Source organism: Solea senegalensis, linkage group LG6 (assembly GCF_019176455.1).
Source record: "Solea senegalensis isolate Sse05_10M linkage group LG6, IFAPA_SoseM_1, whole genome shotgun sequence".
Lineage (NCBI taxonomy): Eukaryota > Metazoa > Chordata > Actinopteri > Pleuronectiformes > Soleidae > Solea > Solea senegalensis.
Window position 1 is genome coordinate 4997164 of NC_058026.1, and position 27505 is coordinate 5024668.

General features: G+C 42.6%; 1 protein-coding gene across 1 annotated transcript; it reads left to right on the plus strand.

Annotated features, from left to right (window-relative positions):
- Window positions 1-418: 418 nt before the first annotated feature.
- abcc6a (ATP-binding cassette, sub-family C (CFTR/MRP), member 6a) lies at window positions 419-27235 on the plus strand. The gene is made up of 31 exons (XM_044029212.1): window positions 419-878; window positions 4880-5056; window positions 5209-5334; window positions 9866-10003; window positions 12618-12740; window positions 13811-13872; window positions 14010-14141; window positions 15187-15393; window positions 16956-17133; window positions 17358-17519; window positions 17621-17713; window positions 18213-18416; window positions 18760-18906; window positions 19100-19187; window positions 19739-19808; window positions 19892-20018; window positions 20112-20288; window positions 20665-20832; window positions 21055-21238; window positions 21339-21423; window positions 21509-21626; window positions 22269-22476; window positions 22562-22872; window positions 23172-23371; window positions 23575-23701; window positions 23889-23990; window positions 24069-24215; window positions 24313-24471; window positions 24876-25042; window positions 25216-25410; window positions 25726-27235. Exons 1-31 carry the CDS (start codon window positions 837-839, stop codon window positions 25832-25834), a joined length of 4533 nt encoding a protein of 1510 aa, XP_043885147.1. The 5' UTR covers window positions 419-836; the 3' UTR covers window positions 25835-27235.
- Window positions 27236-27505: the final 270 nt, after the last annotated feature.

The window sequence follows — 27505 nt, forward strand, 5'->3', positions numbered from 1 at the left end:
GCTTCAGGGGGGTGAACAACCTGCATTGTTTGACCTAACGACTCAATCAGCCCTCAGAGGCTAAATATCTGCGAGTTTTCTAGCAGCCAGTTCAGCAACTGAAGAAGTCTGAAGCATGAAAGGTGACATATCATGAAGACGACTCGAGCCAAGTCACATTGCTGTATCTACACTCCTGAGGACGTTAATTTTGTGTGTTTAAAAAAAATGTTCACTAACGTGTGCTTGGACAACTGCTGGTTTGGGTAAGAGGGGGATTTGTAAAAAAGGAGGTAACTGGCAGGGACTGAAAGTGGGAGGAGTGTGTCTGGGGTGAGGGACTGTCATCCTATTGAGGGGAGTAGCTGGTGTTTTGATTGAAATCCAGTAGATGTGGGAGAAAGAGAGAGAGAGAGAGAGAGGGAGAAATATTTCCACCCACCCAACAAGGAGACACACTCATAAACAGCAAGCAGACAGAGAGTCAGAAAGACACAGGATCTCAGGGCAGCAGCAGTTCAAGCAAGCGAGGCAGACAGACACAGAGTTTCATTGAGAGAAGATGTTTTATTAAAGGGAAAGGATAAGTCACACAGAGACACACACAAGCTAATAAACACTGAGCGTGCCACCAAGACAGAGACGCAGGGAGTAGCTAAACTCAAGTTATAGGAGCATTAGCCGTACAGGAGAAGCCTAATAGGGAGACACATACTGTACACACACACACACACACACATATACACACACGCACTGGTGCTGGTGCTGAGTGTGTGTGCTACTCGGTGTGAGGCGCAGGGTTGTTCAATCCCAACAAGTGGAGCATCTGCGAGGAAGCAGCAGCAGCAAGCGAGTGGATGGATGCCTTTTGCAGACTCAGCGGTCTGGACCCACTATGGGTGAGTTTGTGATTTTAGTTTAAGTTTATCAAGAGTGAATTAGGGGATTCATCTCCCATGCAATTTCATGCTATTTTGACTGTGATTTTTCCACTAAAAATCACTGAATGTTTCTTTAAACAAAAACCTTTTTCTTTCTGAGGCTGAATAATGACACACAGTTTAGTTTTGGGAAATTTAAGTGCACTGGAGATGTTATCCATCTGTTTTAGTATCACTAACACTTTTTGTTTCCTGACATGTTGTGATGAATAAAGGTATTAGCATTAGCCACATTAGCATGCTGAGTTCCTCGGTCATCGACTATGCCAGGCTCCATAAATGGCGCCAGCTCAAGGTGTGACAGTTAACAGATACAAATCTTTATTTTGTTATAAAGTAAAATTTACAAATACTTTAATATGTTTAGCACTGTTTAAGGAACTAGAGGCAGATTCCCTTAGATGTTTGATGTCTTTTATGAGGTGTTTACACTGCTGCCTGTCTAAAAATGAATATCTATATGTACTTATATGGTTTAATGAAGCTACTATCTCGTCACTCTCTCGTTCATGAAACTCTTCATGTTCAATTTTTGTCTCACTATGACGTTACCTTACTTCTTATTTTCAAATGATTTGGCATAAGGCACTTAAGACATCCCAATTCTTTTTTTATTTTGATATTATTTTACCTCTGATACTATTTGAACTGTGTCCAATAGTATTTTAGTGCCAAAGTAACACTGTGACAGGTACTGAAATGTGTCTTTAAAATGGAAAAAAAGTTTTTAAGTGATATAATAAGTATAATAATAAGTGATATATGTGCTTATTTGTCCTCAACGGTTACTTAATCTTAAGCAATGAACTGTATTAAATCATTTATCAAAAGCAAATGCATCACAATGAAGGGTCATTACAGTATGAAGGTTTTAGCTTGAATATGAAAGATTGAATCAGTATGACAACACATTTATTCAAAGTCAGATATGCAGGTTTTATAAGTTGCTGTTTGTGAGACTTTTCAAAGTCGGAATGTCATTTTCTTTACCTCAGTGAAGTGAGAGAGAAAGAGATCAATTGTATAAGTATACTTGAAACATGAACATCCACTGCTTTGGATTGTTGAAATATATGAATACAAATTTGAAAACCAAGTTAAATTTCAAATAAATGTGTGAAAGTTCAGTCATCCAGGTCATATGTCATTTTCAGGAGTTCACTGTAGGCAAACGAACTGGCTTGAGTTCATCCAAGTCCAGTAGCCTAGCATCAACTACAGAAAAAAAGTAAACAGAATGATTTAAATCCAGCCAATTACCCACATTTTCTGCCCACCAGTTAGTTGCAGTATGAGCAGGGGTCTTAAACACAGAGTTAAGTGTGCAAGGCCGCAAACAAACAAACAAACAATTAACTACCTTTATGATTAAGTTCTTAAGCTCAAAACAAAAATAAACACAGGGAACAATCTGCATTTATCACAGTTCAAGCATGTTGATATTGTGATGATGGTAAAATTTTGATAAATTGTGCAGCCCTAATCTACAATCCACTTGAACTATGACTCTCTTTGGACTATTGATCATTCAAGTTCATGATAACAGCAGCACCAAGTTAAATCTGAAGGTCTATTTTGAATTGACATGAACTAGAAATAACTGTTGTCTTGTCACAGGTAATAGTAGATACCAGAATTTAAGTCCCACTTCTATAAATGCGTTTTCATCAACATTATTAGAATAAGAAATAAGAAATGCACCGGACATCAACAGCACATCAGCAGCATCCTTTGATTTTCTATTAAGTCTTGCAAAAGCCATTTGCAGGATTCACGTAGTAAACAGGCATGTGTGTGTCATCATGTTCAGAGAACTCTAAATGGGACACTGTACCTTTGCTGTGGGCCAGAGTTGCATTTACCGTCACCCTGCTCTGTGAGTCAGCACTCTGAAATGCTGCGTCACACTCCCTGAGCTGCTGCTGTTGTTGCATATCGGTCTTGCATATTAGCAAATTTCCACATTCTTAATCCTGCCTCGAAAATAGGCTGCGATCCAGCTGGAAAGCCAAAACTATTGGATGCACTAAAAACCTGCCTCCCAGCCACCCCGACCCCCACCCCTTTTTCCTCTCTCCCTCTGTTTCTCATTACAGCACTTTCTCTGTTTTGCCCCTGCAAATACTCCAAGAGTCAGTCAGCCACCAGCCTTTGTTGAGAAAGTGAGAGGAGACGATCGGTGTGCAGCCCCTCTTTTTCCAAGAAGTGCACATGTAATGTTTGTTTTTAAGCCACAGAACATCCATGACATCGCTCTGAGGATGTTTTCAGAGACGTTTTTTTTGTCTCGTGTTGGCTGCAAAGCTGTCAGTCATTAAGTGCTGCAATCAGCCTTTTACATAGTTTTGTAAAAACATCACTACTGACTCATTAGTCAGAGCTGTGGGGTTTAAAGACGGAAGTGCAGCGAACACAGACGAGGAGTAAACAACAACACATTTACCTCATCCATCCAGTAATTTACACAATGGGACTGATGTTCCCTTTTAGTTTCATCTTGCCACTTACTAACATAAAGTGCGTGTTTCATTTGTATAGTGCCCAATCACATCCACAGCTATTTTAAAGCACTTAAGGCCAAAACCTAACAATTTTATAGAGAGAGAAAAACCCAGTGATTCTCACAATGAGCAAGTACATCAGTGGCATCAGTGGGGTGGGGAAAAAACTCTTTTGATGTGTAGCCATCTGCTTCGGCCGGTTGAGGGTTAGAGGGAGAGAGGAGAGGTGGGGAGGAAATAGGAGCAAGAAAAAAGGTGAAGGTAGAAGAAAGAAATAAAGAACAGATGTATAATTTACCATATTTAGCCACTGTCAGAGTAGACTTGCATTGAAAGGCAAGTTATAAGGCACCGGATGAAAAGAAAGCGGGAGCATTCAGCAGATTCACCGTATAGCGCAACTCTCTCCTCCCCATTTTCACATCACTGTGTTTGTCAGGTATAAATAGACAACTCGCAGCACACAAGCCGTTGGCATCTACAAGCTTACTGTAACCACCTCAGCCGAGGGTGAGAAACAGGATAAGCACTGAGCAAAATGTACAAGAAAAAAAAGGCCAGAGTGTGTGTGTGACAAACTTGACTCCTTACTTTAAAGTGCCCGCGTTCATCTGCCTGCCATTGACCGCAGGAGTCAGAAGGGTCTGCGAAAGTGGCCTCCCACTCACTGCTTCTCAAGAGATTTATCACTTAAACACGCTTTGGGGCGCTCACAGAGAACACTCCGTTTGCAGCACGTGCAAAATGGCGTGTTTATTTTACAACCATAACCAGTTTACGAAAGATTTACACAATACAACGTGTTTGCCTCGTGGATCTAAGAGCGGCAGTCATTGATGGTAAATCTATATCAGTCACTAAGACATCGGTCTACTACTTTAAACCACTTCCTGTGGTGACTCCGCAGGGCAGCCTTGTTAGTGCAGCCAGACACCCTGCCCCTCATTAGACCAGCGAGGTGGTAAACAAGAGAAGCAAGACAACAACAAGTCACTTAAGTTTTTTTTTAAGTGACAGACAACTTTTCCTGGTTCTCCTGCTGCTGTTACATAATCCCAAACATTTGGCAGCATTTGTTTTCCCATCACACCTCAGCCTCATTAGCCTTTACTGTTTATAGACTTCATTATTAGTATAATCCTCCTCCTCGAAGTTTACATTGTCCTACTGATTTTAGGAAACAAGCCAGACACATGGTCAGAAAAATCAAACTGACACTTCAAAAAAACCTTTTCCAGCTCTCACTCTCTCAGGATACAGACACATTTTATGTAAACTTACTGTGGTTTCACTTGCCACTGCCTTGACAGATGAATCATGGGACGTGCACCAAGTCTTCATTCTCTGGACTTGGTCCTCACCAGCTCTGTCTGTCAGATGATTGATACAAACTCAGTTTGACCTCACTTTCTAACGTTAAAGTATATTCTCTTGGTCTGATTTTTATTTCTGCTGCAGGACTGGAACCGTACGTGGTACACGGCCAATCCAGACCTGACCCAGTGTTTCCAGAACACAGTACTGGTGTGGGTTCCCTGTATCTACCTGTGGTTGTTGGCCCCTTTCTACTGCCTTCATCTCTACTGCCATGACTGCGGTCAAATTCGGATGTCCTGCCTTTGCTATATCAAGATGGTGAGACCCCACGCAGACTTTGGCCAGTCTTCATTATGTTGTTCCTTCACCCACAGAACACAAAACAGATCCCCAACATCAGTAGATATTGTATATTAGCAAACAAGGCAGAAAGTGTCTCTAATGAAGTGTTAATGTCCTGTCCTACTCAGATGCTGGGTTTCCTGTTGTCCTCCTTTGGCTTTGTGGAGTTCTTCTATATCCTGCTGGAGAGGAGGGAAGAGATTGAGCAGCACATGGTCTTCCTACTCAGTCCCATTGTGCGCACTCTAACTGTGGTAAATATCTTGGTTCCTTACACACATACATCTGTGCATATACTGTACAATTATCTAGGGCTGGGTAATAATTAGACATATATGATACAATACTGTGTCATATATGGCTACATTTTTAATATGTGACACAGAGGAAGTTCAAAACCCAAATAATTTGGGGTTTTTTTTAATGCAAGACACTGACACTGCATGACAGTTGATGCAATCCTTGACTCACACAAATGTGCATGTGTCTGGTTCTTGCAATATAAAACCAACAAAAAACGACAAGATACCACCGTGTGCTATTAGAGCAAGGCTTTAACACTGACCGTGACTCTCCAATGTCATGGTCGGTTCCTGATCAAGTTTTTAGGTGTTAATGAACGTCCAGTGGGTAAGAATTAGTGACATCTAACAGTGAGATTGCAGAGTGCAATAAACAACGATATAAAACACACTTTCACAACTCACTCCACTCTCCTGTTCTCTTTTGTTTTACTCTTCTTTGTTGGTTTATATATGTGGTTTATGTTGCTGGAGCCATTCTCCATCTTTGACATTGCAAGCTTCCACTTCAAAACAACAGACGAAACACAAGGACTGTCGTAAAGACATGTCAGGGCAAGATGGATAAAGTACAAGTAAAAGGCTTATTCTCAGGCTATGGAAACTATTTTAAAGCAGTTATAGTATATTTGTGCTTAAACTTATGGGTGGTATCTTCAAAAACCCTCCTACACTGGACCTTTGCTTTAGATTGTCAGTGTACAATGAATAAGGGATTGTGTGTGAACGATTCATCCGTGCCATTGATTTTCTGCTCAGGCTGTATGTACGTGTTGATATATTATCTCCTGTGTTGCTCTGGGTAACAGAGCGGTTTAAAGAATATTCCTGCTGGCTCACGTGTTAATGTGCAGACACATGAAAGCATATATAGCATATGTATGTTGGCCAGACACTGAGGCGCAAAGATGCATAACAGGGATAGATTTATAGTGTTGCAGGCAATGCAAATATTACAGTGCCATGAAAACACGGCCTCTATTTAACCATTACTCACCTAGAGTACAGCGTGTGTATTTATGCATGTGGTGACATCTATTACTATTTGATGTGGACCTCAGTGTACTTAGTATCTGCAACGTTCCAGTCATTTTCCATGAAAATGCAATTGTGCTTTGTGCTTTGCCAGTTGGAGGCTGTCTCCCTTAAAGCATCAATTTGTCATATAAACCATAATATTTCAGCTTTTTGTTACATTTAAAATGGATCACGGCCTATTCTTATACATAATTATCCCCACATCACATGTTAGAGTTAGTGTGTGTCCAAGATTGATTCAAGTTCAAGTGTGAATCATGGGGTCATCTGCAGCAGCTGCTGCTCAGTGCATTGTCCAATCATGTGTTTTAAATGTTTTAAATCAAGCTCATGTGAATCGCTTCCAACATTTTGGCTCTATTGGCTCTGTAGACACACACGCACACACACACAAAACCACAGAATACAAAAGTGATGACTCGCAATTGTAGCGTATGTTTAGCGTAATTACACAGAAAGATTCGGTCTTTATACTGTAGGTGCTACAACAGGTGTGCCGTTGGATGGGCAGATTTGACGCCAGCTCCTTCTTGAGCGCCATTGTTCTGACCAAAACTGTATTTATAGGTGCTGAGATGTTTAATTGCAATGCCTCTACGGAAGGAAGATAAAAAACAAAGGGAAAACCCTCATCCAGTTCCCCTCTGGGACAAGAACACAAGGTTTAGAGTTACTCAAACATAACCAAAGTGTGCCAAGGAGGAACAGCTCAAACACCTAAGATGGTTCGGTCCAAATCAGTGAAAGACCAGAGCATATTTATGCTGTCTGTTCAGGTCTTTCATTTCTACAATTGTTGTTTGTCTTTTCTCCCTCCAAAAGTCTTGAATCAAGCCCTGATGCCCCCCCACCTGAATAGTGTAGTGGGCCACAGATCATTATTTAGGGAAGATAAGAACCAGTGTGCAATCACAGAAATATTTTCAGCAGCTTGTGTTGATGGAAATGGTCCCGAATGTTTCTCAGACCATCAATTCCACTTTTTTTAAATGATGCTTAACTGATGTGTAGGGGCAAACAGAGGGAGGGTTTGCAGCTAACAACATGGGTGGCACGATCAGCTTAAAATGCTGTTTATGCTGCACAGGCGCGATAGAAGAATTACAATGCAATTCAAGGCTGCGCTGCCGAGATAGGGAGGGCTGCCGAGCCTGTGAAGCTGACCCACAGAGCTGAGCAGCGTTTTCTCACAAAGCTTCCTCTCTCTGCAGCCTAATACAGCTCCTGCAGTCTCTCTCCAAGTCAGACAGCCTTGCCTACCTGCGGTCTTTTCAGACTCTTGGGTAAACACCAGCACGTTTTAGGGTAAAAAAAAAAAAACTACACTGAGACGCCTCATTTGAAAAAATGTTTATTTCAAGGGCATCATTTATCACAGGTAGCAAGACAACAAATGTATTATGAGCATGTCACTAGTCTATTGGCCACATCTATCTTAAATAGAGAATATCATTTTCTACATCCTAGCCTCCCACATCACCATCCTGGAACACTGTGCTCTTGTTGCTGTGACCAACTTGTTTTGTTGCCCTTCCATTTGAACGTTTTTGGGTTTTTTTCACTCAGGCCACAAATGCATCATGACCACTAGTGATGAAAGCAATTCAAAGTACAGCCAGGACACTGACTATAATCAGCAATAACATTACGTAAAGCTCCCATTCACTGCACTCTCCCCATTTAATTAGAAGGCATGGTTCTGATTTTGGGCTTAGCGATGGACTTAGTTCCGCCCACTGACTGGGCTGATGGTTTATAAAATAAGAGGGATTTTGCTGTTAGATACTTTGTTTATTTATTCATTAGTTTTGCCGTCTCCCTGGGGTCCACGTTACAAACATTTACTTATTAAGCACATTTGAAACCATACCGCACAACAGTTAAATAAAAAGAAATAGACACAAAAGTATACAGCCATGATACACTGTGAAATATTCACAGATACAGGGAAATCTGAGGTGTAGTTATAAACAGTGTATACACCCACTGGACTAGAAGGCACTTTGGCAATATCTACATTTAGCTTTTAATCTTTGATGTCAACAATATTGAAAAAGTGGGTTTCGACTTAAACATTAATGCTGTTATTCAAAAGAGTTCTGTGGAGCTTTTAAGTGTCTTTCTGCATGTCATCTTGGTTTGATGGCCTGCGGCTTTAACTTTAAGCTGCAGCAGCATCACTGTCAACTATCTGCCCCGCACCTAATGTCTGACATATTAGTAGTGAAAAAGACAGTGTATAGTAGAGTATAGTTTTAGAAAAGCAAAACAGAGCAAACATTACTCATCATATTAACCCTCAATATAGTCAATCAACTTTTACAGAAAAAATAAGCAGTTTTTTATGTAAATACTAGCATGGAAGAGTAAATTATTTGTGACTAAAGTACTTAAAGCACACATAAAAAAATCCTGTGCTTGGAGTTTGCGTGTTCTCCCACTGTTCACATCCTCACTATAGGTGTGCCTTTGGCTTCAACATCTGCAGAACATCCAAGTGAGGTAGACTAAAGACTCTAAATTCCTCATATGTATGACCGAAAGTGGCGGTCTATCTGCATTCATCCTTCAACGGATGGCAAGAGTCAAGTTTGAGGGAAATTGAATGCACAAAAACAAAAAAATCAACCATTGGCCAGTATACAGTAACACATCTGCCCATACAGTGATTCAGGTTGTTGGCGGGGAAAAACTTTTGAGACCACTGTAGTTTATAACAGGACGATGCTGTGGCACATCCCAGTGTAACCGACGTGGTTCTCAGTACACAACATACCCAACCAGCCTCCTCCGCCACTTGGTGATGAGCTGGTATGACAGTGTGACGTCTCACTTGGCCAGGAACCATTTATAATGTCTGGATGACAGATCTGGGGCTTCTCTGATGACAGGCAGATGAAACTCTCTGTCTCTATAGCGTTTCACCTCAGGGAAAGATTATAATAACACTGTGCACTGTGTCCGGCTCATGCAGCATAACATAATAGTACATATCCAGTTTTCTTTGGCTATAATTTTCCAGATCACATCTGTGCCCACGGCCAGGGGAAATCCCAAAAACAAAGTGCTTTCCTAAAACCACCATCTGCTCCATTAGCTTATATCCGACTCTATCCTCCACGCTTGGTTGAAAATCACTGGCGGCAACATTGGCAGCTAAGTTAAAGCTACTGCTTTATTCCTTTCAACTGGATTAAAGCAGCGTAGCAGTGAATGGCAGCTTGGGAAATGACTACACTTCTGCTCAAAAGAAGAAGAAAAAAAAGATTTGGTTTGAATTTGAACTTAAAAAATTGTGATTTCCTGCCCTTGTTTTTGTCAGGGGAGTTTTTGGCACTCTTGCTCTCTGGCTTCGAGATGGATTTATTTCCTCTCCTGTGCAATAACAACCACACATGTGATTTCTCAGTTGACGTCGCTCTGCTGTTTTTCTGTCTCTTTCTAGATTCTGGCGTTGTGCATCATCCAGTTGGAAAGAGTAAGGGGCTGTCGCTCCTCGGTGTTCCTCTTCCTGTTCTGGGTCTTGGCTGTCGTGTGTTCCCTGGTGCCTCTCCGAGCGAAGATCCAGCTGGCTATGGATGAGGTATATAATCAGCTCATCAATTAAGATGTACACTGTACTGTTTAAGGTGAACACAAACTCCACAAAACTATATTGGATACACAAATCAGTGGCAGACATAGAGGATGTTTGTCTGAACCCGTTGAACCTGAAGTGTCAGCTCACTGTGTTGGGCTATCTAATCAAGTCCACTCTTTGCCTATTGTCTAGACACAAGACTCCGGGAGCATAAACTTCAGATATCCATGTGTCAGCAAAGAGTTTCTATTTCATCCCCCAATTTTAACCAAGTAACCTAAAGTTAACCAAGTGTTGGAGGATGACACTGCCAATTCTGGTCAAGCCTGTGTGTGTTTAAGTTTGCCTTTTCTTCCTGTGTCTCCTGTCAGACACTGCAATCATTGTTGTTGCATGGGGATAAGTTTCTATTTAGGTGCGCAGAGCTGTGGGGCAGTCACATTTGCATTTCTATAAAAACACACAAACACACACACACATCCATATTTCTGTTTTATCGTCCCCAGTGTGACATTCCCACACTGCTTGGGGGAGAGTAATGATGGCCCTGGGATAACTGCTGGTGAGACACGGCAGCCCAGGGTCAGACCAGAGGAACGTCAGCGCTGTGTTTATGGGCCTGCACTGCTGTAAACACAGCCAGATGGAAATCTATGCATCCACACATAATGCGAGACAATTTAAAATTCAGTCACGGACGTTTCCATCTCCACCACGTGTGCACATGGCGCACGCACACTTGACGACCCATATACATTTCTCCTCCTCATTGTTTATTGTCATAAATGTATTCATACTTTTAAGCCTTTCATGTCGTCTCATAGGTGATGACAGTCAATCCTACGGTTTGGCTTCATAGGACAAAGATGGAATGTGATGTTGCAATGTCAGATGACTAATGAATAATACACTACAAAACGTTCTTGAAAAAGTTCCTAAAATTAAGCAAGGACTTTTAAACCCAAGAAACAGGGTATTTTGTAATTCCTTCAAATGCATTTCCTATGTGGAAACATGCTTGTGTGTTTTCCTGGAAAGGGAAGTGACACCATTCTCTTGTCTGGACAGTAAATAGACGTTAATTAACAAGGACTACAAACAGGAGGACTTGCTTTGTCTAAAGAAAAACAACGAAAAACCCACTTAACATTATTAAAACTTACTAAATCCTCTTTTATGAACACAAGCACTAACTATCTTGCTTCTGTCTTAATTGGGAAAATGTACGATCGTCATATAATCCTGGGTCAAGCAAAGATCGGCCATGGAGACCGTGAAGGTGCCGTAAATTATGTATATTTTTGGACAGTTACCTTAAAATATTGCATGTCGGTGCTATTGTCACTGTTATAACAGAATCGTTAACACGTTGCATCTTTTTTAAAAGTTTTAACAATGCAGGATTAAGTGCTAAGTTTCTCCCTTTTTCACGTGGATTAAGTTTTTACTGTGTGTCAGGAGTTTTCCATGTACAGTGCAGGGCGGCGGATTGTGTTACAGAAACTGGCTGATACTGTAACTAAGCTCACCTTAGTGAACTTAAATATTTAGAGTGCTGCTGTGAAAGTGTTAGGTCTATCAATCGTCTCCTCTCACACTTCCCCATAAGAAAGCAAAAATGTATTGAACCACAAACTGTGGTTTGACGTTTAAAAGCTTCCACATTTGTATCATCCTTATCTCAACCACTATCTGGCTTATACATTTTTAAATGTTTGTTGTATATACAGTAAAGAAATACACAGATTTTACTGATACATTTTCTACATATTATAAAGAAATTGTCATGACGACAGTGCCTTATTCACATTGCAGTGTCGATGGCTCGAGTTGACAGAGTTCATGTTTGTGGACCCTTGGCCATTCTTAGTGGCTTGACCTACATTTTTTCCCACCCCGCTCTCTGACCATCCTGGCCCTGTTTTTCACAGTGCGGCCGTGTCCATTTGGCCCCTTCGTATCGTCTTTCTAAGCAGAGCGCCGCAGTTTTCAGAGAAAGTCATTTAAGTGTTTACCATGGCATACCCATACTGCTGCACAACAGGCTGGCTGTGGCAGTGGTGTTGACCCAGTAGTAAACAATGCCCCTGCCAGAACCCACAGTTTCTGTACGTCAAGAATAACACGCCAGTCCCAAAATCCCGCAAGAGTCACTGAGTGGTTAATATCACAGCTGCTGCCTCGGTTGAAAGTGAGGGTGCTTGTTTGTGAAACCACAATCTTCCTATTTACAGATACGGGCCGCTTAGCGTGACTGAGAGGCAGCTTTAACTATCGCTTAATTTATATAGAGCACACCATTAAAGACTTTGGGCTTTCACCCTGATTTAGCCTAAACGTCCAGAATAGTCTTTATTGTGTTTGCGATCTTTGAATAGAATCTGTTGCTATACAATGCAGAAGCATGAGGAAAAAAAACATACAGTGAACCTGGTGAAACCTTATGTCCATATGTTATAATTAATATCAACCTCAGTTTCAATTAAAAGGCACATTTTACAAAACTGTTCTGGCACAGTTTTTAAGTAAATAAACCCAAGGAACTCTAACCCTCTGCAACTCTGGCTCTGTAGTAACCTCCACACTCTTGTGTTTTTTCTTCTTGTGTATTCCTCAGGGCATTACATCCGACATTGTGCGATACCTCGCCTTCTTCTCTTACTTCGCAATCCAGCTGGCCCAACTTATCCTGTGCTGTTTTGCTGACCAGCCACCAGAAGGAAAAACTGTCTTGGAAAAGGTAGGCAGAGGAGAATGTTTCCCAAAAAAAAAGTCCAATACCCAGGACAGAAAATCCCTGAGCAACTATCATGTGGTTTTCGACGTTTTTTGTGAAGACGCTTTTCCCTTTTGGAGGAAATGATGTGATTCACCTCCCTCCCTCCTCCTCCCTCCTCCCTCACTGTCCTTTCACTACTTTGGCTTCCTGTGTGAGAAGTGTGTTTGAGTACTTGTGTGTGTGTTTGACATTGTTCTCCTGCATACCATCAACACAACTCACTCTGTTCAGTGTTGGATAACACTGTGACCGCCGCTCTGGCCACACGACTGCAGAGCCATTATTTAATATTTATCTCATCTGCCCCTCCCAACACACGCCTGGGAAACAGGAAGCTGCGGCAGGGAAACTGACAGGTGAATGTAAATGAGCCCTCGAATCAATCATGCAGATGTGTGATGTAATATTTCCCTGGTGATAAACAAAATAACTGGAAAAGTCCCTCACTAAGTCTTGGCGTGGATGCTGAGGGTGCTCAAGCCGCAGTCTGGAGTGGTGGACACACCCATTGGTCGCTCCTTGTTGTGTCTTCCTCCTCTTCCTCCACCCCACGCTTTGGTTAGAGTTACTCACAGGAAGAGAGGAAGTGCAAGGACGAGTAGGAAGAGTGCTGGTAATGAAGAGAGCAAACACCACAGTGAGGAGGCGGCAGGGTGGAGGGAAGCCATGGAGGACATACTCGCTGTGTATCTGCCTCTGTCTGTGTGCAAATCCACTTTCTGGCCTGTTTGTGATGACACATTTTCCGCTCTGTCTGCACCAGACCTCAAAACGTCACCTTCGCCCTTGCGCTAACACTGAACTCTATTTATTCTGACCTGTGGGAGTTCACGGCCTCGTTCAGCCACAATGGACCACCTGACTCTGCAGTGTTGTTGACACATATTTGTACATCGTAAGCACACCGCTCACAAGTGCAGCATTCAACCATGAAATGACGGCCTTTGCGAAGTCGTCTTTCTGGAAATCCTGTAAGTTGGGAGAGATTTACTGCGACAAAAACAGTCACTCTGGTCTTTAATCTCTTGCAGAATCCTTGTCCCGTGAAAGATGCTTCTTTCCTGTCAAAGATTCTCTTCTGGTGGTTCACTGGGTAAGATGGTTCTTCAAAACCCCATAATTTTTTGGCTTCCGGTGACTCCTTACAGCAACAGCGTGTACTTGTTTACGATAATATGTGTGTTCTGTTGACGATTGCGTGAGTGAATCATCTCTGCGCTGCTTCCACAGCCTCGTTGTGAAGGGTTATCGCGCCCCGCTGGCAGCCGAGGACCTGTGGACCCTGAGGGACGAAGACACGTCACACAAAATCATGTCAGAGCTTCAGCAGGACTGGACAGCAGAGTGTGCCAAACTTCAAAAGTGAGAATTACTGATAAGTCGAGCTTAATGGTTAACAGATTTTCCACATGTTTGAGGTTGAACAATAATTTGTTGAGTCTCCCTCACTACTATGGATTCAAAAATACTGGATCTGTTAGGCCGATTTTCTGGTTTCCCTTGATCTAATAAAAGATATCAGTTTGTTTATTGAAAATTATACACAAAGCGACATCAATGGTCTGTCGCTCCAAGCCGTGCAGACACAAAATCCTGTTTTGGATGAAACCAAACATTTCAGTGGCTTAGTCACAGTTATCAAGTTTCTAAGAAATAATAATCAGCCCATGGAGATCCGGTTTTGAACCTGTTTTTTCTTCGTGCACTCACCTTTCAAACATTTGCACCACAGTTTCCCCAGGATGTGTCATATTCCATGTAAAATGTGTAGTCGCACCTTTAATATCCTCCTCCTGAATAGCTGCCATAGACGTGTGAACATGAATGTGTTGCAGAGGATCCAGTCTTCACATTAACGACATACGTCCCGCTGTCTTGACACAAGCCTGTAAAACCACTGTACGGCCCTCACTGTTGTCAGACAGCAACAGCCACAGAGTCAATTCTGTTTTATTGCAGTGTGGCTGCAACATTAACATTGTGCTTGTTGAATTAATGACCCAAACGGAGCATGAATTCTCCATGATTGCGGTAAACTAAAAATTTGCTACGTCTCATTGCCAGAAGGACCGAAGGCCAAAAATAGGTCCAAAAGAGTCACTCGGGGACAACCAGTGCATAATGTCAGGACAAGAGTGCCTTGTGTCATTTTCAAAGCGTGTTAACATAAGCCAGTGCTTTGAAGCTCTGTTGTGAAATCCAATTACGATGTCACTGGATAATGGCTTTTACTGCTGTTGGCAAATTCTTCAGTCCATCAGTCATGGCACACATTCAAACCATTTTTTTTTTTGTTGCTACAGTCTGTTTTACATTAAAGACAAGAACACCAGGCACCAGAACAGTGTCGGGGCATCTCTGACACAGATGTCTCAATTCTTAATGTGTGTGTTTTCTCTCACTGCAGGCAGGAGAAGGCCTTGGCATCGGGTGTGGCGCTGGGGAGCCGACTGCCAGACCAGGCTCAGCTCCTCAGGAAGCTGCAGAAGGAGCAAAGCTCTGGCTTCTTCCTGCTCAGGACACTGGCAAAAAAGTTTGGTCCATACTTCCTGACCGGCACCTTATGCATCATATTGCATGATGCCTTCATGTTCGCCATCCCCCAGGTGCTCAGGTGAGACGGAAATGAATCAGACATTTATGTCTATGGTACATAAATCGAATACACACCAAGATAAATAATAAAACAGTTATAGAAATGCAAGCGAAACCATGTGTTTGCACCCAGCTCCTTAGAAGCAGGTTTATTCCAAGTAACTCATTATATTCAGTGGTTAGACTAAAATGACCTTAATGGACAGTAATCCCGGCCAGAGTTAAAACACACGCACGCACACTATAGTGTCCAAACTTTCCAATTCAATGGGGAGAGTTAAGTGAGAGATTTATATTTTCCTGGTATGATAATTAAAGAAACACGGGTTTAGAAGGTTGTGGGAAGACAGAAATGCCTCTGTGTCTAGATAGAGAGATACTGCCGTGTCAGCGCCACTTGAGTGATCACCTTCATCGTTCTATTTTAAATGATTTGTCGTACCGACGACCCAAACAACCAACCAAACAAAAACAGAAGCTGGCAGTGGTGAAAACAGGTCACGGCTGACCCGCCACCCTCCACGCCATCCCACTGGCCAGACTGGAATGTTGTTGTTGATGCACAGCACAGAATCAGTGGAAGTGTTAATTATGGTCATGGAGTTGTGAGCAAGAAAAGTAGACGAGACCACAGTCCTCTGTGCTCCAGTGTGTGTGTGAGGGGGGGTGCAGGGAAGGAGAGGAGGCTCTAAATGGTAGAAATGCAATTGGACCACAATAAGAGAGCCGCAGGCCAAGTGTGAGGGCAGCACGGCCACAGGCTGAGCTCTGTTGTGCAATGCTACAATGCTTTGTGTGGACCAGTCAGCCAGCAGCCACAGGCAGCGCTCAAGGCCGCTGGCTTAAGACACACAAGTCAAAGTCAGATAATACCAGCCTGTATGAAAAAAAAAAACATGGTAAAAGAAGTTGTTTTGATTCTGTATCATTTGTGACTTTCCAAGGAAAATCCCATTGGATGAAGGGTTCTGATATATAGTCAGAGGTGGAAGGAACTATTATGAAATATAAAATATATGACGCACTTATCCAACTGTCTTCTTTAAATAGATTTAAATTAAGAAAACTGATCTCCTTTTTAGTGCAGCTGTCTGAAGGAGCAATACAGGACACCTTTTAAATTAGATTTCCTCCCTTTTTACAAATATGTGATTATTCCACATTCTTCCAAATTCCAGTTGCAACTCTTTTATATATTTTTTATATATTATACATGAGGGTCCAAGATATATTTCCTCAATTTAAATATTTTTTTTAAATGTGTCAGGAACACTCATCATAATGAAACCATTTATTGCAACAAATGGAAATGCACTTAGACTTGTAGTTGATGGGCTCCTCTCTTCAGACGCTCCCTGAACTGGCCGAGCTGCACGCTAAGCCAGGAACGCGGCGTACAATTTAACATACGGTTTAAATATCTGAGCGTCTCTTACTCTAATCTAGAAAGGTGGAGGCTGAGATGTTGGTGGCGGTGTGAGGCAGCTCCCTGATACTTAAGTGCACTACAAGTTCAAAAAGCAAAATAAAAGTACGTGTCACTAAGTGATGATCTAATCCTCTACTTCTCTTCCACCTCAGTCTTCTCCTGGGTTTCATCAGAGACGAAGACGCTCCGCTGTGGAAAGGCTACTTCTACGCCACGCTCATGTTCCTGCTCTCCTGCCTCCAGTCTCTCTTCCACCATCAGTACATGTACACTTGCTTCACAGTGGGAATGCGAGTGAAGACGGCTGTGATGGGCCTCGTTTACAGGAAGGTGGGTCCATGTCCACGGAGGTCTGACCTCTAGATATGACATGAATTATGTCTTAACTGGCGAAAACAAAGGCCCGCTTTGCTTCCAGACTGGAAAATAGCACACGGCGTGATTAACAGCCTTTTTACCTAAGATGAGTGATCGTCTGAAATGAGGGTGTAAAATTATATTGTAGACAATGCACTGAGGTCTAAACGTCTTTGTCTTTTTTGTTGTCGCTCTAGTCTCTGGTGATAAACAGTGCAGCCAGAAGGACTTGCACCGTGGGCGAGATTGTGAATCTGGTTTCAGCAGACACTCAGAAACTCATGGACTTTGTGGTCTACTTCAACGCTGTCTGGCTGGCTCCCATTGAGATAGCACTTTGTCTCTTCTTCCTCTGGCAGGTATGTCGATGCTGCATGAATGGGAGATTCGTGCACGGATGCGTTTTTTTTTTTTGCAGAAACCACCCTTGCAATTTTTTGTATCCTTTTCTTTTACTCAGCACCTCGGCCCGTCAGCTTTGGCAGGAATCACCACCGTCATCCTCATCTTTCCACTCAACGGGTTCATTGCCAAGAAAAGAAGCAAGCTGCAGGTAAATGCTCTTACACTCCTGCGCCAGAGAATCGCTGACATCCGGCATGTCAGGTCAGGGATGCCACAGCTGGTTTCGATAGTGGCTAAAGACCCGTGTGTGGGTGTTTGGCCTGGACGGTACATTCTCTTTCTTGTCCTTTTGATGTCTAGCCCCATATAACATGTTTGAAAAACAATGACAGGAAAGGGTGGGCAGTAGGAAGACATCGGGTTTTTTTTTCCACTTAGCTGGAAAAACAACAGACAGCGGCTCTGTAAATTTGGATGCCAATTTAATCGAACGTAGGCTTCATTGGAGTGACCGCATTCCTTGGCCCTTTGTAGTTTCCTTGTCATAAAAATGGCAAATAAATTCTTTCTGAATTAAACATGTTCTGTGACGTTCAGGAAATCTGAAGTGTACAGTATGTATTTGCTAATCGGTCCCAATGTCCGCTTAGAAACATTTATGGCAACAATAAAATGTAAAAAATAAACCACATTTGTTCGGTCAACAGGAGATCCAAATGACGTTCATGGACGGCCGCATCAGACTGATGAACGAGATTCTCAATGGCATAAAGATCTTGAAGTTTTATGCTTGGGAGAAAGCCTTCCTGGAGCAGGTGTTGGGTTACAGGGAGAAGGAGCTCAAGGCCCTGAAAAAGTCTCAGATCCTTTATTCCATATCCATTGCATCTTTCCATTCCTCCTCTTTCCTGGTGAGAGCACACAACAATATAAAAAAAGCTCCTTATAAAACAGATTAATTCCAAAGTTCATTGAAAGGAGAAGGCTGGAGATATTTGACATTTGTCTTACTCTACGAAAAAAAACTAAAACCAACAGTTAATTGATTCTGCTAACAAGTGTGTGTACCCAAAGCCTGATATAGCCTGTTCCTCTGCAACACAGGCCAGTTATTGTTGACAGGTCACAGACTCTGCTGTCATTTTTTTTTGGTCTTTGGTAATTAGAAACATTTAAATTTAACTCCAGCCTCATCCTTGAAATTGTGCCTATAAATATCATCCGCCACAAAAACATCTCTTCCTTTGCCCTAAGATCGCCTTTGCCATGTTTGGAGTCTACGTGATGCTGGATGAGCGGAACGTCCTGGACGCACAGAAGGTTTTTGTCTCCATGGCGCTCATCAACATCCTGAAAACCCCACTCAGTCAGCTGCCTTTCGCAATCAGCACAACCATGCAGGTGGGTGATACCACAAACAAAACATACACACAGTTTGTGGCCCGCAAACGAGAGATAATTTTGTGAATATACTGGCTGTACAATTGTTATCAATGAAGCTGTATATTCAAATTAACATGTGTAACTTCCCCCCCCTCCGCGGTGCCTGGTGAGGTACGTGGCTCAGTTAACCGACGTCTGACTCTGTTTTCAGGCTGTGGTTTCTCTGAGACGTCTGGGAAAGTACCTGTGCTCCGAAGAACTGAAAGTGGACAACGTCTCAAAGGCTTCGTTGAGTTCTGGTAGGAGCTCCACCCATGTATAAAACTATTAGAGTGAAAGAAAATAAACCACCATTTACACCATTTGGTCCCCGTATTTCCCGAAATCATAGGCTGTCATAATCAATACGAGTGTCCCTCTAGAGTTCATTGTTTATATCTGTGGCGCACCACAGGCTTGTATGGATCATGTGCACTGTCACTTCCTGGGTCCCGGCCCGACTGGTAGACATGGTAATTATGGGATGTTCCCATTTAGCGGTTGAATGTAAATCACAGCATAAATTCAGACATGTGATTTATCGAGAGGAATAAAACACTTGCGGCGCTCCTTTGTCTGTAATCTGTCAACACTTCCTAAGACAGCTTGTGAAAAAGCAACAGCTCTGTAATTTGTATGATTAAGCAAATTCACTTGTAATTACGCCCAGACGGCACACTGACGAGTCACTTCAAGGGGGAATCTTGTTTTGAAAAGTTTGTTTGTCGCTCAAGTTAAAAAGAACATATCCTTCCTTCAGTGTTTATTGCAGGTTTAGCTTATGTCACTTGTGCCTTTGTTCCTTGTTTAGATGGGGATGAAGTGATGATAGAGAACGGTACTTTCAGCTGGTCTGCAGAGGGCCCTCCATGTCTTAAAAGGTATGATACAGAACATAAAAAAAACCAAATGATCAACCAAACAAAGAAACACGTCACTGGATAATTCATGTCTTTGTTGACAGGATCAGCATCCATGTGCCACGAGGTTCCCTTGTCGCTGTGGTGGGACACGTGGGCAGCGGAAAGTCCTCGCTGTTGTCTGCCATGCTCGGCGAAACCGAGAAAAGAAGCGGTGAAGTTGTTGTCAAGGTGCTGAGCTCGAGTACCATGCGCAGGAATTTTTATTATGGTTTGTGGGTTAAATGTGATAAATATTGACAGGACAGCCTCCTGTCTTCACAGGGTTCTGTGGCGTATGTGCCGCAGCAGGCGTGGATCCAGAACGCCACAGTCCAGGACAACATTGTGTTTGGCCGCGAGAAGATGAAAACATGGTACCACCGTGTGCTGGAAGCCTGTGCACTGCTGCCTGATCTGGACATTCTTCCTGCTGGAGATGCTACAGAAATTGGAGAGAAGGTATGGACTGACTTTAAAACTGAGGTGCATTACTCATTAAAACTGTTTTCAAATGAGTTCAGCTTCAATCAGCTCCACACAACTCTCACGATGCTTAGATCTCATGTCACGGCGAGGTCATGAGATCTAAGGAGGCTGCAAACAGATTGGAGTATGACTTAAAACACAAAGAAATGTCCATGATATGTTTCAGAAGTGAATTCTACTGCTCAAAAAACCTTGTCGTTCAAGCAGTTTGATGGGAAAAACACTTATTGTCCCCGCCTCCTTTCTTACACAAAGACCAAGCAGAAGAAAAATTATTACATAAGCAAGAAATATCACTAAATTGTGGACTACATAATGTGAGTTTTGTGTAATAATCTTGTTGCTGTAGGGACTGAACCTCTCGGGTGGGCAGAAGCAGAGAGTGAGCCTGGCGCGGGCCGTCTACAGGAAGGCTGACGTGTATCTGCTGGATGATCCTCTGTCTGCCGTTGACGCCCATGTGGGCCAGCACATCTTTGACAAAGTCATCGGACCTAAAGGAGTCCTCAGAGATAAGGTAATGCATGCGCAGCAAAACTTTGCAAATCTCTTCGTTTCAGCTGCAAAGAGTCAAAACATGGTTTTATGACACCTAAACCGCTCACAGTCACCAGCGCTATTGTTATCGTCACACGGAAACCACCTCATTGCTGAAACTTTTGTTTTTAAGAAAGCTTCAATTTGGTGTTGGATTGTGCTTACATACTATTTTTCCCGACTTGTGTGGCTTGTTATGCAGACCCGCATCCTGGTGACCCACGGGATGAGCTTCCTGCCACAGGCTGACCTCATTCTAGTGCTGGTAGATGGAGAAATCACAGAGAGTGGCTCCTACCAGGAGCTTCTCAACCGTCACGGTGCCTTCGCTGACTTTATCCACACCTTTGCCAACAGCGAGCGAAAAGAGAGTGCCATACAGAGAGGTAAGCAGACACTCCTGTCTGTTTATTTCAGCTTTTGTCAGTTGTGTCAGTTTTAAAGAGGGCGGAATGTGAAATTAACATTTAATAACTTTTTTTGAAGCTGGCTCCAGGAGGTCCAACGCTCGTCTCAGCATGGTCGATTTCCTGCCGTTCTCCAGAGACCTGTCTCAAGAGCAGCTCATTGGGTACGTAAACTGTGACATAAAGATGTGTGGCATCCTCGGGATCTGTTTTATGACACTGACTTTTGACATCTTCCATGTTCTCCAGGGGTGACACCACCAGTACCAACCTGCAGAACATGGAGCCCATGCCTGAAACAGACCCAGAACAGGTTCCAGAGGACTTGGGCAAGTTGACTGTGGTTGACAAGGCGCGAACTGGAAAAGTGAGTCTGACAACAGCTTTGGACTTTACTTTCAACTGTGTGAAAGTTTTACACAGATAGATACTTAAATCTCTAGTGCGTAACTTTTAAAAATAAAACAAATGTCCAAACCATTGTCAAATGGGTTCACACATTGTTGATTAAGCCCATCAGCTCCAGTACAGTGGTGTTTCATGTTGGCCTGTGACATTCCTGTGTTGCACACAGGAAGTGATTTGAACAACAACATTGTGCTAGAGTCAGAGGTGAATTTGTTTTGATGGGATAAACACTTATTGGCCCCGCCCCCTGTTGAATACATTGGCTGTTAATAACACACAAACACTTCTGATGGTATTGCTTGACAAAGATCTGTTTCCAGATGAAAGATGCGGCGTACACAAGACCAGATAGATAACAATAATAATAATAACATCAAGGGAAGCAAATCACCAAAGGTTATGAATTTTTACGTGGTAGAGACCAAAACATAGCTAAAATAAGAAGTGTGAATTCAAAGTCAAAGCCAAGTTAATGATAATGTTGTTCCATATCTGTTTGACGTCTAAAATTCATTAAAGGTGATTGATATCAGTGTTTTGTGTTTACAAAATACAAAATTCCTTGAGACTATTTGAGATTTTTGTGTTTCTCGTTCAAAAGGTGCGGTTGGCGATGTATAAGAAGTACTTCAAGACCATCGGCCTGGCCTTCATCATCTCCATCGTCTTCCTGTATGCCTTTCAGCAGGGCGCCTCGTTAGTCTACAACTACTGGCTCAGCATGTGGGCTGACGACCCCATTGTTAACGGCACCCAGATTGATACAGACCTGAAACTGACTGTGTTTGGGGCTCTGGGCTTTGCACAAGGTCAGTTAATTCTTTTTTTTTTTCATGAGGCTCCTCATGAAAAGACACTAAAAATGTCTTTTGAACAAATCTCTCCTCTGTCCAGGTGTTGCCATCTTTGGTACGACGGTCGCCATCTCCATCTGCGGCATCATCGCCTCCCGCCAGTTGCACATGGACCTGCTGATGAATGTGCTGCGGTCTCCCATGTCCTTCTTTGAGTGCACGCCCAGTGGCAACCTACTCAACCGCTTTGCCAAGGAGATCGACGCCATCGACTGCATGGTGCCCGACGGTTTGAAAATGATGCTGAGCTACGTCTTTAAACTCATGGAGGTCTGCATCATCGTGCTGATGGCCACGCCGTTCGCTGCCGTGATCATCCTGCCTCTCGCTTTCCTATACGCCTGTGTCCAGGTACATTCCCCCCCTCCCCCATGGAGTTTAAAAATGACTTTGATCCTTTATTTTTCTTCTATGAGCACATTCTTTTAAAGATGGCTCAGCAGTAGCTGGGTTTCATTACTGTATGTTAGTGGAAAGCTCTGGGCCCCAAAACCAACCCTGCTGATTTTGCTTTTCACTTATTCAATTCCCGTACCTGCTGACATCCATGTTACACACACATTCACAGTGAATTATGGGAATGCCCTCAGATCTCCCTTTTGGATTTGGTCATTAAAGCTGGTGTTTTACTTTTCCACTGTGGGCTACAGAGCTTCTACGTCGCCACATCCTGTCAGCTGCGCAGGCTGGAAGCTGTGAGCCGCTCGCCCATTTACACCCACTTCAATGAGACGGTGCAGGGCGCTGGCGTCATCCGGGCCTTCGGGGAGCAGTCCAGGTTCATTCAGCAGGCCAATAAGAGGGTCGACTTCAATCAGACGTCTTACTTCCCGCGATTCGTGGCCACCCGGTGAGACGATGTGTCATAATGATTTGACGTAAAGGCTATATTCACTTAGTTTATAGAGGAGAGTCATAATTTATTGCACCAAGAGTTACCAATGACTGCTGCTTTATGGTGCACGATTAAAGAAAACTATGTCTGCCTTCCGTAATGAGGACACATTTTTTTGAAATTGCCAGTCTACAGCTTAAGCAATGTTACATCCACAGGTGGCTGGCAGTCAACCTGGAGTTTGTGGGTAATGGTGTGGTCTTAGCGGCTGGCATTCTGTCCGTGATGGGAAAAAACACACTGAGCCCAGGCATCGTTGGATTGGCTGTGTCGCATTCCCTCCAGGTAAGAAGCTCTACCTTCTCACGCAGCAGGTCTGAAAAGTGTCCCAGTGCCGGGTTAAACAAAACGGACATTGTTATACACTTACAAAGCATTGTTAATTAAATATAATGGCACCGCTGCCCTCAGTCAGTAATGGTGTTTGCAGTAAAAGAAACTGAAGTGAAGTTAATTGCCTTGGGTTTTGCAGGTGACTGGAATCCTGAGCTGGATTGTAAGATCCTGGACCGATGTGGAAAATAACATTGTTTCTGTGGAGAGAGTCAGTGAGTATGCTGACACTGCTAAAGAGGTGAGTGTTCTGACACACACACAAAGCCATTCACACTGTTTTTGTTCTTTTCTTACTCTTTGTTATTGTCTCATTTAGGCCAGTTGGAACACTGAAGGCAGCTCCCTGCCTCTGGCCTGGCCTCAGAGAGGTACTATAGAGTTTCAGAACTATGGGCTGCAGTATCGTAAAGGCCTTGAGCTGGCTCTGAAAGGCATCACCTTGGATATTCATGAAAGAGAGAAAGTGAGATCTTATTTCTGAATCACTCACACGCACAGCACTGTATCGTACAGTATGTATATGTTATCATATTTAATATCACGTCAATCTCTTTTCACAGGTTGGAATTGTAGGTCGAACAGGAGCCGGGAAGTCTTCACTCGCCTTGGGAATCTTCAGGATCTTAGAGGCAGCGAAGGGGAAGATCTTCATAGACGGAGTCAACATTGAAGAAATCGGACTCCACGACCTTAGATCACGCATTACTATCATTCCTCAGGTATGACAGTAGCAATAACAGAAACTCAGCCCTGGCTTTCCTCACATGAACTGTTTGCGAAGTTTTCTATCCATATCCAATATAAAACTACAGAAGGCATTCAGAGAGCACAAACCTCCGTCAAGGTTGCTCAGTTTCCCACAGTGTCCCCTATTTTGCGAGATTAAAAAATGTTTAATAAAAGAAAAATAAGAATTCAGAAGTGTTTCACCACCAAAATCTAACAATTTCTTCCATGAGTTTACATAACCTACATCCACAACTCTATTTTTTGCTCACACACAGACAGACAGAAAGTCTAAAGTTTTGTCTTGTTGAAGGGAACTAGTAAATTGTAAAGAAAGTGTATTAACTCTATAACCACTCTGGAAGGTCAGTGTTGAATAACAGCTGCTCTCTCCCAGGACCCCGTGCTGTTCTCAGGATCCCTCCGAATGAACCTCGACCCCTTCGACACCTACACGGATGAAGAGGTGTGGAGTTCACTGGAGCTGGCTCACCTCAAGAACTTTGTCTCCAATCTGCCCGACAAACTCAACCACGAATGTTCAGAGGGAGGAGAAAACCTCAGGTACACAAGTGCATCTGCACAACACACTGCAGTGCAGCTATTGTTTTTGCCAAGTTACAAGTTTGTCAAGTTATTGATATCAACACCAGGCTCTTTTACTGGATACAAACAGTTCTTGTCTTATCTGTGACTCTAAAACTCCCTCTCTCTCCTACTCGCCTTTGTCTGAATAGTCTGGGTCAGCGCCAGCTCGTGTGCTTGGCCAGAGCCTTGCTGAGGAAAACCAAGATCCTGGTACTGGACGAGGCGACAGCAGCTGTAGATCTGGAGACAGACACACTCATCCAGTCCACAATCCGCACACAGTTTGAAGACTGCACTGTCCTGACCATCGCTCACCGCCTTAACACTATCATGGACTACACTAGGTATGTTATAAATTTGATATATCTTGGGGAATGACGGAACTGGTCAGAGACAACAAGCCCTTTTTTGAAGAAAGAAAGAATAAGATTCTGAAGGGCATTACTGATGAATATGGGAACCCATTGTGGGCAAAAATGTTGACACTTCCCAGACAAAATACAATTATAGTCTTAAGAAATAACATCTTAATTGCCTATAAGACACTTTACAGACAAAATACAATTACAGTCTTAAGAAATCCCACCTTAATTGCCTATAAGACAACAATCAAACATTTAAAATAAAAGACTGGATCCTTTTTTCACTTTTATCCACAGAGTGATCGTAATGGACAGAGGCCACATTTCCGAGATGGACACTCCCGCCAACCTCATCGCACAACGGGGACAGTTCTACCGGATGTGCCGGGAGGCCGGGCTGGTCTAGGCTTTCTCTGGGCCTCGTACCCTTGGAGCTGGTGGCGTGGCGTGCAGACGTGGCACCTTATTCATGTGGCTCTATGACATTTGTTCAATCGGGCCATTCCAAGATTTATGGCAGCTCAAATCTTCCTGTCCAGGAGGGCATTGTCGACGAATCTCAAGAGCAGCTGCTGACACCTTCCCTACAGAATATGTTGGTTTTATAACACACACACAAGGAGACACGCTGTCTTAAGTCAGGAAAAGACATTGTTAACCTCAGATGATGAACAATCAAAAGAAAACTACAGTCAACTGTAGACTCTCCAAGCTTAAAATATTGTATATAGAGTAGTGGAGTCAGTTTATTCCGTGAAAATTATTAAGTCAAAGGCTGGAATGAAAGAGGACAATAAATCTAAAGGATTTTCCTTCTCTTTTTGAATGGGAGCTATACTATTTTTATAGTTTTTGTAAGTGTTTATAAGCACATGGCATAATTTTTAATGTTCTCTCAGGCTTAAACGTTGATGTTTACTTGTACTTTTTTTTTTTGCCTTGCGTACCAATGAAGAGGCAATTTTGCAATTGTAAATTGATAGAAATCTATTGTTGCCTTCTTGTCCCAGAAACTGGGGCAGAAGCTACGCTGACACACTAACCTTCAAAAGGTTGACCCTGGCAAATACAGGGGAAGTGAGGTTTTTGCAGGCCTTCAAAATCTGAGCCCGGTGCGGCCAATTTGGAGTTTTTATATGTTAGCGGCAAAGAGGACAACATTGAAGTGAGCCAAAGCATAAGCAACTGTCCAACTATGTTGTGGCTGTTGTTTATTTCTGTAAAAGTAAACATATAAAAAGTGAATAGAGACCTCACTGGTCAGACTTAACCTGACGCCAGTATTGAAAACCACCACGAATGAAGAGAATGTCTCTTCAAAACAATGGTGATAAATCTTTGTGTGATTATCTCTGTGCCTCCACCACACAAATTCAGGCCATATGGACAGAGAGGAGATAAAATCACTATGTTGGTGCTGACATAACAGACTGTATATAGTCCACATTGACCGTTACTCTCAATTCAAAGAAAGAACCCTATGAACTTTTCAAAGAGAAGAGGCATTTGCTGTTTTTTGTCTTACTGGTTTAGACAATATATTCTCAGAGAAACCCTATGGTTTATTTATGTCAAATGACAAAATGTAGTTTTCTTAACATTCTGAGGATTGTATTATATTTATACTTTTTATAGCTAGCTTTTTATTTTTCACTGACCTTTTACTGTTAATGTACTGTCATGTTACATACATCATGCTGGATAAATAAAATATATTTGGATCTACGCTGGGATTTGTGTTTTTGTGACATAAAGTGCATAAACAGTCGTGCTCTAATGCAGTGCTTGGGGCAAACAGAACAGACAGCAGTGATGGTTTAACTGTGTCACTTTTGTATCAGTGGTAATCCAAACACATCTAAGCTATTAAATTCATGATGTGACTGATACACATTCAATTAGCTTAGAATCCCCACCAATTATTTTAACAATAATAATAATAATAATAACAATAAAATAAATGATTTGAAAAAGTATTATCATCGTCATTTGTCTTGAAGCACTTTGATTCAAGGGCATCACCGCATAAAAGGACAAGACCCGAAGTCTCTTAATACCTACAGTAAACATACCAGTT

Coding starts and splice junctions, on each gene's coding strand:
- abcc6a (XM_044029212.1), top strand. CDS start 837: ATGGATGCCTTTTGCAGACTCAGCGGTCTGGACCCACTATGG. Junction 20,019..20,111: donor GCGGTGAAGTTGTTGTCAAG/GTGCTGAGCTCG, acceptor CTGTCTTCACAG/GGTTCTGTGGCGTATGTGCC. Junction 25,043..25,215: donor GAGGGAGGAGAAAACCTCAG/GTACACAAGTGC, acceptor TTGTCTGAATAG/TCTGGGTCAGCGCCAGCTCG.